The sequence below is a fragment of the Aotus nancymaae genome, unplaced genomic scaffold (assembly GCF_030222135.1).
Source record: "Aotus nancymaae isolate 86718 unplaced genomic scaffold, 86718_ANA_hifiasm-v0.15.2.pri h1tg000040l, whole genome shotgun sequence".
Classification (NCBI taxonomy): Eukaryota; Metazoa; Chordata; class Mammalia; order Primates; family Aotidae; genus Aotus; species Aotus nancymaae.
The window spans coordinates 118,901,883-118,917,559 of record NW_026988454.1 but is presented as its reverse complement, the minus strand read 5'-3'; the positions used below and the strand labels follow the sequence as shown (position 1 = coordinate 118,917,559).

The following is a 15,677-nucleotide window of genomic DNA, read 5'->3' as shown; positions in this document are numbered from 1 at the left end:
GTGGAGATGAGACAAGAAATGCAGGGCTGATTTATAGTTTAGGAAGGAAAAAGCCAGACACAGAAGAGGTCAGATTGCAGCGTTGGACAACGTGGAAGACGGCTCAAGGCAACAAGTGACTGGATTGGTCCAGACAGTGCTGTAAAGCCCTTCCTTCCCACCTGCCAAAATAGTTTATTTTTCCAACATAAAAATTACATGGAGGCTGGGCATAGTGGCTGACACCTGTAATCCCAGCATTTTGGGAGGCTGAGGTGAGTGGATCACTTGAGACCAGGAGTTGAGACCAGCTTGGCCAACATGGCGAAACACCATCTCTACTAAAAATGCAAAAGTTAGCCAGGTGTGGTGGCACATGTTTGCAATCTCAGCTACTTGGGAGGCTGAAGCAGGAGAATTGTTTGAACCCAAGAGGTAGAGCCTGCAGTGAGCCAAGATCATACCACTGCACTGTAGCCTAGGTGACAGAGTGAGACTCTGACTCAAAAAAGAAAGAAAGAAAGAAAGAAAGAAAGAATAAACGTGGACTCCTTTAGAAAATATTGGGAGAAAAAATGCACAGTCCTCCACTTTGGGAGACGGAGGCAGGAGGATCACTTGAGCCCAGGAGTTCGAGACCAGCCTTGGCAACATAGGGAGACCTGGTCTCTACAAAAAAATTAAAAAATTTAGCCAGGCATGGTGGTGCACACCTGAAGACATGCTTATTATAAAAGTAGACAATACTTAACAATGTAGCTTTTATAATATTTTTAAAAATTATTTATGTTTATGTTTTAATAACTGTGTAATCTTATCCCCTTTTACTTAATTAACATTGTCAAGCATGTCCTCACATATTTTTTTTTTTTTTGAGACGAAGTCTCACTCTGTTGCCCAGGCTGGAGCGTAGTGGCACGATCTTGGCTCACTGCAATCTCCGCCTCCTGGGTTCAAGCGATTCTCATGCCTCAGCCTCCTGAATAGCTGGGACTACAGGCGCATGCCACTACACCCAGCTAATTTTTTTTTTTTTTAGTAGAGATGGGGTTTCACCATGTTGGCCAGGCTGGTCTCTAACTCCTGATCTCAGGTGATCCCCCTGCCTTGGCCTCCCAAAGTGCTGGGATTACAGGCATGAGCCACCAGGCCTGGCCATTTCCCCACTTCTTTATACATTCTGCATGAATATTCATTTTGATGATCCTAACAATATTTCAGCGATTGAATTCACTGTAATTTACTTAACTATTCCTTAAATGTTAGAGATTTGGGTTGTTAGCCACCTACCCACCCCCTTTTTTTTTAATTGCTACAATAAACAACTTTAAGCCAAAGTTTTTTTTTTCTGGCTTTAGGTTCATTTCCTTTGGGAAAGATTCCCAGAAATGGAATAACTGTGCATGAAAGGGTATGAACATTTTTATAGCCCTTAATGCGAGTTGCCAAATTGTTTTTTAAAAGGTTGGACCAATTTTGACATTTCCACCTAGAGTGAGAGAGTAGAGTTGTGGATTCTGAGGAGGAAGTAGTCTCCCTCTACTCAGGTCTGGGGGAACTTTCCCAGAGAGCTGAGGCTCAAAATGGATCCACAGCCTGGGATGGCAAAGAGCGGGAATGGGCTCGAGGAGGGAGGAGTGACGGGGGTGGGGGCAGGGACAGGGCGGATTCTGGGCCCAAGCAGAGTCCGGTTTGGCGGAAGTGGGATGTGAGGGCAGTAGGAGGAGGAGGAGGTGAGACTGAAGAATTGGAAGAGGGGTAAATAATGGGGGGATTTCAACACTTGGCTCAGGAGTTTGGACTTTGCCTCTGGGTGGTCAGGAGCAATGGCGTGTTTTTGAGTAGAGGTGAGGGGCTAACGGCATTGCCAGCCATCCGTATAACTCTGATCCTTCCCATAATTTCCCTTTGTTACCCCTGCAGATGGGAGCAGCCTCCCAGAGTGGGTGACAGACAACGCTGGGACCCTGCACTTTGCCCGGGTGACTCGAGATGACGCTGGCAACTATACTTGCATTGCCTCCAACGGGCCACAGGGCCAGATTCGTGCCCACGTCCAGCTCACCGTGGCAGGTGCGACTGTGGCAGGGCACTGGGGCTGGGCAGCCCTTTAGGGCAGCACCCTGTACCCAGCCATCCCCTTGGCTCACCCCTCTCTTCCCCTTGCTGGTCTCTTTCCATCCAGTTTTTATCACCTTCAAAGTGGAGCCAGAGCGCACGACTGTGTACCAGGGCCACACAGCCCTGCTGCAGTGCGAGGCCCAGGGGGACCCTAAGCCACTGATCCAGTGGAAGGGCAAGGACCGCATCCTGGACCCCACCAAGCTGGGACCCAGGTAAGGCCTCCCCGCTCCATACCCCTCGCCCCTCCTCTCCTGCAGCCCCCTCTGCCTGCGAGCCAGCTAGCGCTGTGGCTTCTCCCCCGAAGGATGCACATCTTCCAGAATGGCTCCCTGGTGATCCATGACGTGGCCCCCGAGGACTCAGGCCGCTACACCTGCATCGCGGGGAACAGCTGCAACATCAAGCACACGGAGGCCCCCCTCTATGTCGTGGGTATGGGCTGGGGAGGGGTGTCCTGCACAGGTAGTGGCAGACCCGGACGTTTGTCACCTGGTACTCAATCAGCCCGTGTATAGAACGTGGCACAGAAGCCATTTTTGTGGCCGGGGGCGGGATTCGGCTGTGTCTTTTTCACCTTGCCAAGGCACAGTCTTAGAGTCCTTGCTCAGAGCCAGGCTGTTGTTTATGTAGCATCCCACGGCCAGTCAGGGTGTGTGTGTGCTGCTAGGGGTGGTGGTGTGCTGCCTTCCGGGTCTCCTGCAGCAGCCACACATATCTCAGGGTGGGTGGGGAGGAGGACCAGGTCAGAATGCAGAGGACAAGGTTCTTTTCTCCAGGAGGCCCAGAGAGGATGATGGGTCAAGTAAAAGGCCCTGCACTAGCTCTGTGCCCCTGGGGGACTTACTTCTCCTCTGAGGTCTTGTTTCTGCATTCACAGGTGGAGGTGGTTTAAATGAGAAGCTCTCAAACTTTCTTGGTTTAGCAGCAGAGTTCTTTTTCTAGACAAAGTATGATGTGAAAGTTTAAGCAGATAAAAGCGAAGTGAGGAGGCCCCTTGGTGGGAGTCACTGGGGTGTGTGTGGCAAGTGGGGGATCCTGCATGGTCTCTCTCCCTTCATTCCCCTAATAATCCCTGAGACCCCTCCATGTGGGCCATTGAAAGGCCCCTAGACCAGCAGATCCCTTCTACAGATCTGTTTATTGAAAAACCTGCTCTGTGCCAGGCAGTACCTGGAATTCTAAACCTGAAGCTCCCCAGTGCTGCTCTCCCGGGCCTCCTGGCTCACATTATCAAGTCATTTAGGAAGCTTCTTTTTTTTTTTTTTTTTGAGACAGAGTCTCACTCTGTTGCCCAGGCTGGAGTGCAACAGCATGATCTTGGCTCACTGCAACCTCCGCCTCCTGGGTTCAAGTGATTCTCCTCCCTCAGCCTCCCGAGTAGCTGGGATTACAGGTGAGCGGTACCACGCCCAGCTAATTTTTGTGTTTTTTAGTAGAGACTGGGTTTCATCATGTTGGTCAGGCTGGTCTCGAACTCCTGACCTCGTGATCCGTCCACCTTGGCCTCTTAAAGTGTGAAGATTACAGGTGTACCTGGCCAGGAAGCTTCTTAACAAATAGTCTGGGTTTATGGCAGCTCCCTGACAGGTATGCTTCCCATCTGTATCACCTGTCTTGGCTTCTGATGCACAGCCAGCTTGGGAATCCCTGGCCTCATCTCCTTCAGAGTCTTCCTGTGACCTTGGTGGGGCATGAGGACCTGCTGGCCCTCATTAAAGCCAGTAAAGGTGGCGACCCTCCCGGGCCATCTGTAAAGTTGTCCCGTGGATGGGGTTGGGAGGAGTTAATGGAGAAGCAGGGCTTGGTTTGCTTAGCAGCCCCTGCCCAGACCCATCTGTGTGTGTCTCAGACAAGCCGGTGCCGGAGGAGTCGGAGGGCCCTGGCAGCCCTCCCCCCTACAAGATGATCCAGACCATTGGGCTGTCGGTGGGTGCTGCTGTGGCCTACATCATTGCCGTACTGGGCCTCATGTTCTACTGCAAGAAGCGCTGCAAAGCCAAGCGACTGCAGAAGCAGCCTGAGGGCGAGGAGCCAGAGATGGAGTGCCTCAACGGTGAGGGGCCCTGGATGGGGAAGTGGTGCCCGTGGGCGGCAGCTGAGCGCCCTCCCGCGGCCACGGAGGGGAGAGCGCCAGGACTCTGGAAACGGGTGGTTGGTGCTGGGCCTTGGACCTGGGGCTACCCCACCCCTAGTGGGAAGCCTGGAGTTGACAGATTCCCAGGGACTGGGCTTCTGAGCAACCTGGCTTGAGACCTCTTCATTGGAGCTCCTTGGACCAGCTTCCTATGATTCCCTGCTGTTTCCTCCTCCCAGCACGAAGCCACAGATACCATTATGTATACACGTTGCTGTTCGCTTTGTGTCCCCCATGAGCTTAGAGTTCCCCCAAGGGCAGTCTTTTTGTTTGCTTCCCTTCTCCTGTCCCCACTTCACTGGACTGGTAGCTCCCTGAGGTCATTGCTGGGTCTCTCCTGTCTGCTCAGGTGTTCAGGAGCAGGGGTCGGGTCTCCATTATTGTGATTTTTCCCTTTGTGCCTGTTTAGGGCTTTGGCCAATAGGAGGCCCCATGAAAGCAAAAAATCCTTATTGTATCTATGGTGTTCAAGGACCAGCGGTTCAGATTAGACATCTGCAGTTGATTCCATCTCAGAGGTCATAATCAGCTGCATCACTAAGTGGTCATACCCTGGCGGATGCCCATCCCTCCCCCACCCAGCCCCAGCCCCATCATTTCATCATTTGGGCTCACCCTTTCATGTGGAGCATGTGATTGGACCCAATTTGGCAAGAGTGGAAGACCAGGGGACAGAACAGAAATCCCTCTGGTGACCAGTGTGTCTGGTCTCCTCATGACACTCTTCTGTGCTCCTTCTTCCCAGGCGGGCCTTTGCAGAACGGGCAGCCCTCAGCAGAGATCCAAGAGGAAGTGGCCTTGACCAGCTTGGGCTCTGGCCCTGCGGCCACCAATAAACGCCACAGCACAAGTGATAAGTTGCACTTCCCGAGGGCCAGCCTGCAGCCCATCACCACGCTGGGTATGTTGCCTTGACGACAGCTGCCCCTGCCCAACTGCAGGTCACTGGCTGTGTCTTGAGGCTGGGGATGGGCTAGTGGTTCTGAAGTCCCTGAAACCTAGAATGTTAGGGGTGGAGGGAAGCACAGGTAGAGATCTAGTCCAGTGTGGCCCTGGGGCCTGTTACTGCCCTTCAAACAGATTTTGTCATTCCTGTGTGCCACCTGTAGTATTATTTACTTGATGTTTTATTTAAATTGACTCCTTTTAAAAAAAAACACTAAGTTATCTTTGTTCTAGGAAAAAACATGAGAAATGGGTTTGTCGTAGTTAAATTTTTTCCTAGCATACGTTAAGACATGTTTACCAGGCGTGGTGGCTCACGCCTGTAATCCCAGCACTTTGGGAGGTTGAGACGGGCGGATCACAAGGTCAGCAGATTGACACCATCCTGGCTAACACGGTGAAACCCCGCCTCTACTAAAAATGCAAAAAAATTAGCTATGTGTGGTGGCATGGGCCTGTAGTCCCAGCTACTCGGGAGGCTGAGGCAGGAGAATTGCTTGAACCCGGAGGTGGAGGTCCAGTGAGCTGAGATCTCGACACTGCACTCCAGCCTGGGCAACAGAGTGAGACTCTGTCTCAAAAAAAAAAAAAAAGAGAGAGATGTGTTTACCATGAGCCACCAAAAATTCTCATGCAAGTCACCCTTTGGAAAATTCTGGATATTAGTTCAACTCTTTATTTTGCTGTTGGAGACACTGAAGCCTAAGGAGGGAGGGGGGTCACAGCAGAACTGGGTCTCGTGCCCAGCCCAGGTGGGTGGGTCCCCACTGTCGGAGACGCTAGGTCCCTCCCCCAGGTCAGGAGCTGCCTCTGCCTGGGTGAGGGTGGCTGGCTGACTCAGACTGTACCCACAGGGAAGAGTGAGTTTGGGGAGGTGTTCCTGGCAAAGGCTCAGGGCTTGGAGGAGGGAGTGGCGGAGACCCTGGTACTTGTGAAGAGCCTGCAGAGCAAGGATGAGCAGCAGCAGCTGGACTTCCGGAGAGAGCTGGAGATGTTTGGGAAGCTGAACCATGCCAACGTGGTGCGGCTCCTTGGGCTGTGCCGGGAGGCTGAGCCCCACTACATGGTGCTGGAGTATGTGGACCTGGTATGCTGCTGGCAGAGGATGCGGGGGTCTCGGGTAGAACAGTGTCCTATAAAGGTGGGAGTCGGGCTGGAGCACTGTGAAAACCTTGTCTCATGCAGTCTCAGCTGAGCCCTCACCTGCCTGCTCTTACACCTTGCCCACCTTGTGATGCTCAGCTTCTGCTCTCCCTGCTCTTGGATGTCTCCTTTTCCTTTATCAGCACCCCCCATCTTTACATCTGTATCTCAGGGGGTTGGTCCTAAGTTCTTCTGGGACTTCTCACTCTCACACTGCAGGGATGCCTTCCAGGTCGTCTTCTTTGACTCTTGTTTCTTTGGTTTGTTATTTTTTCCTCCCCAAAAGCTCGTCCCCACTTGAGAATAAATATGTCAGAACCCACTTTCCTTCCCTCCTTCCTAGCACCACTTGTGGCATGAGTGTTACCCCAGCCACCAGCCTTCTCCTCTCCACTCAGGGTGTCTTTCCCAGAGCTGCCCCTTCCTCTTCATTCCCCAGCTGGTCCTGGCCCTCAGCCCATGGTCCTGAAACTTCTGCTTCTCAAATCCCTAGCTCTGGAGCAAGAGTGGTCAGGAGTCCTGTCAGTCTTTCCATTAACAAGTACTTATGAGGCTGGAGACGGTGGCTCACACCTGTAATCCCAGTGCTTTGGGAGGCTGAGGCAGGAGGACCACTTGAGATCAGGAGTCTGAGACCAGCCTGGGCAACATAGTGAGACTCTGTCTCTACAAAAAATTTAAAAACAAGTGCTTATGAATGCTTTATGTATTTTTCTGCTGCTGGCGTTCTCCTCTGTTCGTTTCTATTAAATTGTAAAGCTCTGGAGGACAGGAGTTCCCTCTCAGGAATCTTTGAGGAAAGAGGGTAGGGGACTGTTTTCCTCCTGGCTCACTGAGGATAGGGGCTGTGTTGCCCCACCTGTCTGGGGGTTCCCTTTGGTGTAGAAATGCCAATTCTCTTCTCTTTCTGACTGGGAGAGCCTCTAGAAGGCGTCTCCTGTATATTTTTAAATTTCTGCACTCCCAGTGAACTTTCCCTGCTGGAAAGGGGCCCAGGCTAGCTTAGCCTTCTCACTGCCTCCCCAGGCAGGAATTCTGCGAGCACCTGCTTGGTTTGAGGCTTACAGCCAAATGGCTGTGCACTGACCTGAGCGAGATGCCTGGCTTTTCCCTTAGGGAGACCTCAAGCAGTTCCTGAGGATTTCCAAGAGCAAGGATGAAAAATTGAAGTCACAGCCCCTCAGCACCAAGCAGAAGGTGAGGATGGGGGTGAGGATGGGGAGGGAGGGAGAAGGTATCCAGGGCTGGGCCAGGAGCAACAGAGGCACGTTTATTGAGGGCTCCCTATAGGCCAGGCCCTCAGTTAAGAACTTCACATGTGTTACTGTAATTATCATAGTGGTCCTCTGAAATATATACTACTATCCCCATTTTGTGGATGAAGACATTGAGGCTTAGGAGGTTGTATGTCTCAGGTCATATAGCCTGTCTCAGGTCATGTAGCCTCGAAATGGCTTTGCATTGATATGCTGGCTTCACAGAGAAGAGCTACCCTTGGCCCTTGCCTCTGGGCAGGAGCTTGCATTGGAACAGAACACCTCCCCACCTGCTGTGAGCTCTGCACTGGAGAAGCAGCAAGCAGCCTGAGTGCAGGGGCCTGCTGGGCTGGGTGCAGGCCTTCAGCTCTGAGTGGAGAAGACTCTTGTGTGAATGGGCTGCCTGGGTTTTACCCTCTGTGGTTTTCACCTTGCCCTCTCCTTTGGGCTGTAGCTTCCCAGCATTTCCTTCCAGTTTTCTTCATGCCTTCTGCGCAGAGGTTGCTCTGGGCACAGAGCCCTGGCTGGGGTCCCCGTGGTGGAGCAGATCTTGGTTGAAACAGTGAAGAAGGGAAAGCCTGCCTGCTACCCCCTGCCACCTCGGTCCATACCTTTCCAGTGCATGGCGCTTGCTGTGGCCTCACCCCTTCTTTCCTCCCTCAGGTTCTTCTTGCCCATAGCCTCCTCCTCTCCCCTCTGAAATGGATCTACTTCCTTCCATGTGACTGAGGAGTCTGCTTCCAAGCTGGCAGTGAAGTGACCTCATAAACCAAATCAAAGCTCAGGGCAGGGTAGGCAGAAGGCTCTGCCCTTTCTCCCAGGGGACCATTCCTTGCCTGGTAGGCTGTCCCAGGTCACAGACTCTAGAGGCAGAGCAGAAAAGCATGGCTGGCAGATCAGGATCAGTCAGGTGAATGGGACCCTGGCTGCCCCCAGTCTCTCTGGGGAAGCAGCTCTGTGCCCTTCATGCTGGCCCCCTCTTATTACATGTGAATTTACTAAGATCCAGACAGGACAAGTGACCTGGCCTCCTGACATCACACCCCTATCTCCATCCCCGTGAAGCTGCAGGAACTGTGTATAGTGGCTTTAGAGGAGAATCCACAGGATAGGACTTGCTACTCCAGGTCAGTGAGATTTCAGGACTAAAGAGCTTACAAATTAGGATACTCACAGAGCCAGTGAATCCTCACTGAACCAGGTGTGGCCCCAAGGGCCCTTGGGAATGCTTAATTAAAATGGGCATCTGCTAGGTGCGGTGGGAGGCTAAGGCAGGAGGATTGATTCAGCTCAGGAGTTTGAGACCAGCCTGGGCAACATAGTAAGACTCTGTCTCTACAAAAATATAAAAAGTTAACTGGGCGTGCTGGTGTGCCTGTAGTCCCAGCTACTTGTGAGGCTAAGGAGGAAGAATCACTGGAGCCCAGGAAGTCGAGGCTGCAGTGAGCCGTGATTGCACCACTGCACTCCAGCCTGGGCAACAGATCGAGATCTGTCTCAAAGAGAAAAAAAAAAAATTGCCAGGCATCTTGCAGGATGCCTGCAAGATCTTAAGATCTAGTCAGGAGATTAGTTACAAGAGTCCTGTGCCTTACAGACTTGAGGTAAAACGGAAAGCAAGTGGGAGGCATTAGGAGATGTCAAAGACACCCATGTCCTTTAGGTGGACAGATGGCTGTGGTTAACAAAGAAGTTTTCCTGGTAGAGAAAACCATTTGAGTTCAGTTCTCAAGGACAGGAAGTACTTGAATGGCAGGAAGGCATGGCTTCAGGAGTCAGGGGAGTCAAAGTGGGATTCTCTGGCTGGGATGGACATAGGCTGCCAGGAAGTCAGTTACCTCTCTCATGTGACCTAAGGGACTGTTTGACTGCAAATCATCACCAACTTTGCTAAACATCTTTTTCTCACTTTTTTGCTGTAGCATCTTAAATATGATGAGACAGCTTTAATAGGTTGGGTTCTACACTCTCCAAGGACAGTACTCTGTGGCAGATAAGGAGGATGCTTTTTTAAAAAATGGAGGCCAGGCACAGCGGCTCACACCTGTAATCTCAGCACTTTGGGAGGCCTAGGCTGACAGATCACTAAAGGCCAGGAGTTCGAGACCAGCCTGGCCAACATGGGGAAACCCCATCTCTACTAAAAATACAAAAAGTAGCCGAGCCTGATGTTGCATGCATGTAACTCCAGCTACTTGGGAGGCTGAGGCAGGAGAATTGCTTGAGCCGGGGAGGCAGAGGTTGTAGTGAGCTGAGATCGTGCCACTGCATCCCAGCCTGGGCAACAGGAGTCAAACCCTGTCTAAAAAAAAAAAGCAGATTTCTGGACCATGACTCAGAATGAGGGAATCAGAGTATTTGAGAGTGAGGTCTCAGGACCTGAATTTTTCAAGCAAGCTCTCCAGCTGATTCCTAAGCTCATTAAAGTTCAAGGAGCCCTGGTGGAGACTAGTAGCTTTGAAATGCTTTTTGATTATAATCCCTTTTAGGAAATGCATTTTAAGCCAGATGGAGTAGTATGTGCCTGTAATCCCAGCTACTTGGAAGGCTGAGGCCAGAAGATCCTTTGGACCCAGGAGTTTGAGGCCAGCCTTAGTGACATAGCAAGACCTGCATCACTTAACAAGAAAAAATGAATGCGTTTTACTCATGATCCAGTGTGCAGGTTTATGTAACTAAAATTAAACTTTCACAGTTTTGTGTTTGATGCACTTGATGTTTCCTGTCCTATCCTCCTTTTATCTATTTTTATTTTTTAAAATTAATTAATTTATTTTTTTGAGACGGAGTTTTGCTCTTGTTACCCAGGCTGGAGCGCAATGGCGCGATCTCAGCTCACCACAACCTCCTCCTCCTGAGTAGTTGGGAGGCAATTCTCCTGCCTCAGCCTCCTGAGTAGTTGGGATTACAGGCACACGCCACCATGCCCAGCTAATTTTTTGTATTTTTAGTAGAGACGGGGTTTCACCATGTTGACCAGGATGGTCTCGATCTCTTGACCTCGTGATCCACCCGCCTCGGCCTCCCAAAGTGCTGGGATTACAGGCATGAGCCACCGTGCCCGGCTATTTTTACTTTTTGTAGAGATGGGGTCTCGCCACGTTGCCCAGGCTGGTCTCGAACTCCTGGGCTCAAGCAATCCTCCTGCCTCATTCACCTAAAGTGCTGGGATTACAGGCATGAGGCACCGTACCTGGCCTCCTTTCTATCCTTTTTTTTTTAATCCACTGAATTTGTTTCAAGACCCGTTTAAGTCTCGATCAGCAGTTTGAAAAGGACTGCTTTTGGGGATTCCATGATAATGAAAATTCTTGGGAATTTTGTAGGTACTTTATTGTTCTAGTTATGTAGTGAGCTGATCTGTCACTTTATATTCCTAGACCTAGGAGAACGAAAGGGGAAAAACTTAAGTTTGTTTGATTGTTTTGAGTCGGAGTTTTGCTCTTGTTGTGCAGGCTGGAGTGCAATGGCGCGATCTCGGCTCACCACAACCTCCGCCTCCCAGGTTCAAGCGATTCTCCTGCCTCATTCTCCCAAGCAGCTGGGATTACAGGCATGCGCTACCACACCCGGCTAATTTTGTATTTTTAGTAGAGACAGGGTTTCTCCTTGTTGGTCAGGCTGGTCTCGAACTCCTGACCTCAGGTGAGCCACCCGCCTCGGCCTCCCAAAGTTCTGGGATTACAGGCATGAGCCACTGCGCCCCGCCAAACTTAAGTATTTAAAGGGAGGTGGAGTGGTAGGTAGGGTGTTCCTTGGCCAGCTAGAGTTGGAGCCAAAGTGTCATATTGGGTGTGGGTGGGCTGAGGGGAGCCTCAGGAGGATTTTAAGATAGCAGTGAGTAGCGATAGAAATCAGAGACACAGTCCTGGGTGTTGGCATAATGGTAGGTAATGCCTTTTAGTAGCTGATAAGATGGTGTCAGAGAACTGTAATCTGTGATTGCTCCATGGATCACCTGTGAGCTAATGACGCAATGAGAAGCAGGATCAGCTTAGCACACCTGGTGGACCATGCTTTATGCAGTCAGATGCCGTGCAGGAAACAGAAGGCCCCTTGTGAGAAGATCTCAGTAGTGTCACAGTGGGTTAGCCAGAACATGGGCAAACCCCTGGGGTGTTAAAATTGGAAACGAAGGAGTGGGTCTGATCTTTACCAAAGAACAGATCTTTTATAACAGTATTCGAGAATTAATCCAGTGGCTATCCGATGGCGTCTTGCCCGGCATCAAGGAAACACCTAATTGGCTTGAGTCTAACAGAATTCTCTTTCTCTTTTACTGCCCTTGCTTAGCCAGTATTTCCGGAAGCGCCACCTCTCTGGAAAGATAGTAAGTCAGTTACCATGCCAAGTCCACCTTCTTCTGTTTCCCTTGACTAGGAGCAAATTGTTTAGCTTGTGAGCCAGATGAGAGCAAGTAGGCCCAGGAGACTCACAAGTCTGATGAGGCCACGTTACCAAAGCCTCTGGCTGCCGCTTACAAAGAATCGAACAAGGTTGTTTGATGCCCTGGGATTTGGAAGCCTGAAGTGGAGTTGGCTCTGTTTATGAGGCCACTGGAGCGGCCTGGCCCCTTTACCACCAGTGCACTTGGGGCATTCTGAGGATGGTGCTCTCGGGATTATTTTAGGGATGTAGACTCTGCTTTTTCATGGAGACCCCAGTGCAGTTCCCTGTACCCAGAGAGGCCCAGTAATCCTGGCAGGCCCATCCACCCACCCTGTTCTTAACTCTCCTCACTACATGTTTAATTGAAAGCTATGCTGAGATTTTATGTCTCCACTGTTGATAAAGAAATGAACCAAAAACGGTTGGGCTTGGTGGCTCACGCCTATAATCCTAGCACTTTGGGAGACCGAGGCAGGCAGATCACTTAAGGTCAGTTTGGGACCAGCCTGGCCAACATGGTGAAACCCTGTCTCTACTAAAAAATACAAAAATTTGCTAGGCATGGTGGCACGTGCCTGTAGTCCTGTTACTCAGGAGACTCAAGCACAAGAATAGCCTGAACTTGGGAAGTGGAGGTTGCAGTAAGCCGAGACTGTGCCACTGCACTCCAGCCTGGGTAACAGAGTGAGACTCTGTCTGGATGAGGCTTTCCCCAACTCTAATTACGTCATTCATTTAGCACCTCTGCATTAATGCACTGCCTGTTACAGCCTCAGGCAGCACTGATGAGGATGATGATGGGAATGTTTCATTTCTCTGCTGGCCAGTACAGCCGTCACTAGCTTCATATAGCGACTGTACACTTGGAATTTGGCTAGAGTGACAGAGGAACTGAATTTTTATTTTTATTTTATTTTATTTATTTTTTAGAGACAGAGTCTTGCTCTGTCGCCCAGGCTAGAGTGCAGTGGCAGGACCTTGGCTCACTGCAGCCTCCACCTCCTGGGTTCAAACGATTCTCCTGCCTCGGCCCTCCGAGTAGCTGGGATTACAGGCATGTGCCACCACACCTGGCTGATTTTTGTATTTTTAGTAGAGATGGGGTTTCACCATGTTATCCAGGCTGGTCTTGAACTCCTGACCTCAAGTGATCCTCCTGCCTTGGCCACCCAAAGTGCTGGGATTACAGACGTGAGCCACCACACCTGGCCTGAATTTTATTTATTTTATTTTATTATTTCATTTTATGAGACAGGGTCTCATTCCACCACCCAGGCTGCAATGCCGTGGTGCAATCATTGCTCACTGCAGCCTCGGCCTCTGGGGCTCAAGTGATCCTCTCGCTTCAGCCTCCTAAGTAGCTGAGACTACAGGCACCCACCACCACACCTGACTAATTTTTAAATTTTTTCTAGAGATGGGGTCTCACTACGTTGCCAATGCTGGTCTCGAACTCCAAGGCTCAAGCAATCCTCCCATGTCTGCTCCTCAAACTGCTGGAATTACAGGCTGGCATGAGCTACTGTGCCAACCCAGAACTGAATTTTAAATGTTACTGAGTTTTAATTAACTTAAAGCCAGGTGCAGTGGCTCATACCTGTAATCCCAGCACTTTGGGAGGCCAAGGTGGAAGGATTGCTTGGGCCAGGAGTTTGAGACCAGCCTGGGCAATGAAGTGAGACTCTATCTCTAAAAAATAAAAATAGGCCTGGCGTGATGACTCACACCTATATTCCAGCACTTTGGGAGGCCAAGGCAGGCGGATCACTTAAGGTCAGTTCAGGACCAGCCTGGCCAACATAGTGAAACCCCATCTCTAATAAAAATACAAAAATTAGCTGTGCGTGGTGGTGGGCACCTGTAATTCCAGCTACTCAGGAGGCTGATGCAGGAGAATCACTGGAATCCGGGAGGTGGAGGTTGCAGTGAGCCAAGATAGCGCCACTGCACTCCAGCCTGGGCAACAGAGCGAGACTCAGTCTCAAAATAAATAAAGTAATTAATTAAATAAATAAAAATAATTAGCCAGGCATGGTGTTGCATGCCAATAGTCCCAGTTACTAGGGAGGCTGAGGTGAGAAGATCACTTGAGGCTGGGAGGTTCAAGATGCAGTTTAACTGTGATCGCGCCACTTTACTCCAGCCTGGGCAACAGATACCCTGTCTCAAAAAAAAAAAAAAGCTTTAATTAAATTTAAATAGCCACATGGGGATAGTGGGTACCATATAGGACAGCACAGATTTAGACCGTTGTTTTAAAATATTTTTGACTGAGACCTACATTAGCAAAAAGTACATTTTGCATCACAACCCAATACACACATATGTATATATTTTTAAAATGAAAACGTTTCATGAATGCTGCTCTAAGTGTGATGTGCTCTATTTTCTGTTCCCTTTCTTTTTTTCTTTAATGCTGGCTAATATTCCCTAAATTGGTTTAATGACCTACAGGTTGTGACCATAGTTAGCAAACCACCAGCGGAGGCGTGGGGCCCACAGGGATGTCACTGGCCAGTGCCCAAGAAAACCGAGAAGAGATGTCTGTGGAGCGTCCCCTCTCCTAGCACTTGGGCTTGGCGCCTCTGCTGACCTTCCTGTGACCTCAGGGAGCCAAGCAGGGGAAGCTGCTCTGAGCCAGCCAGGGATGCTGAAGGGCCAGCTTAGGAGCCAGCAGCCCCACCTCTAGCCCACTGGTTGGGAGACGGTCCATCAACAGTGATATGACCCAGATAGGCAGCTGCAGTGGTAGGGAAGAGTCAGGCTTTAGCACTGGGTTGGCTCTAAAGCCTCGACAATGGGCCCTTGGATGAAGCCGAGGCTGAGCCCTGCCTCACAGAGCATGTGTGGGGAGAGGCAGCCAGCCTTGTGTGAGGTGTGCCACACAGCAGGTGCCGCAGCAGGTGCTCAGCAAATGGCCCTTCCCCTTCTCTGTGAATGGGTGGTTTCTTACTTGCACTAAGTGACCTTTATAGGGGGCTGCTGCCCCCTATAAAGAGCCTTGCTTTGGCCAGCCCCGTTATATTCCACTATCACCCACTGTGTATGGCACATGGTACTCGGTTTTTTTGTTTTTTTTTTAAAGAGAGACAGGATCTCACAATGTTGCCCAAGCTGGCTTTGAACTCTTGGGCTCAAGCAGTTCTCCCACCTCACCCTCTTGAGTAGCTGGGACTATAGGTGCCTAGCTTAAATTTATATTTGTTCAGTGCATTAATATACATTTTCAAAATGTCAATGTAATTTAGTTACATTTTATATATAGTGTATAATATATTCATATGGCTCAAAATTCAAAAAAGAGTATTAATGAAAAATCTCCCTAACTCTCTTATACTTTGGAAAATAGTTGAGCATTATTTGTATAGCTAGAGATATTCATATTCTAGACTTGCTCTTGGCTATCTTAGAGAAACTCATGCATGTGTACATCTATAAAAATGTTTCTAGTAACACTGTTTTTAATAGCCCCAAACTGGAAACAACCCATTGGCATTAGAATTTAAGTATGAGGCTAGGTGCGGTGGCTCATGCCTATAATCCCAGCACTTTGGGAGGCCAAGGCAGGCAGGTCACTTGAGGTCAGGAGTACCAGATCAGCCTAACATGGGGAGACCCCATCTCTACTAAAAATACAAAAATTAACCAGGTGTTGTGGTGGGTACCTGTAATCCCAGCTGCTTGAGAGGCTGAGGCAGGAGGATTGC

General features: G+C 50.0%; 1 protein-coding gene across 1 annotated transcript in view; it reads left to right on the top strand.

The window, feature by feature from the left end:
• The window catches only part of PTK7 (protein tyrosine kinase 7 (inactive)), a 79,416-nt gene that overhangs the window by 59,667 nt on the left and 4,072 nt on the right, over positions 1-15,677 (top strand). Inside the window, exons 14-20 of the mRNA XM_064360379.1 lie at positions 1,903-2,052; positions 2,165-2,315; positions 2,408-2,535; positions 3,953-4,156; positions 4,983-5,138; positions 6,037-6,269; positions 7,442-7,522. Of these exons, the coding sequence (XP_064216449.1) occupies positions 1,903-2,052; positions 2,165-2,315; positions 2,408-2,535; positions 3,953-4,156; positions 4,983-5,138; positions 6,037-6,269; positions 7,442-7,522 (1,103 nt within the window). The remainder of the gene's footprint in view (positions 1-1,902; positions 2,053-2,164; positions 2,316-2,407; positions 2,536-3,952; positions 4,157-4,982; positions 5,139-6,036; positions 6,270-7,441; positions 7,523-15,677) is intronic.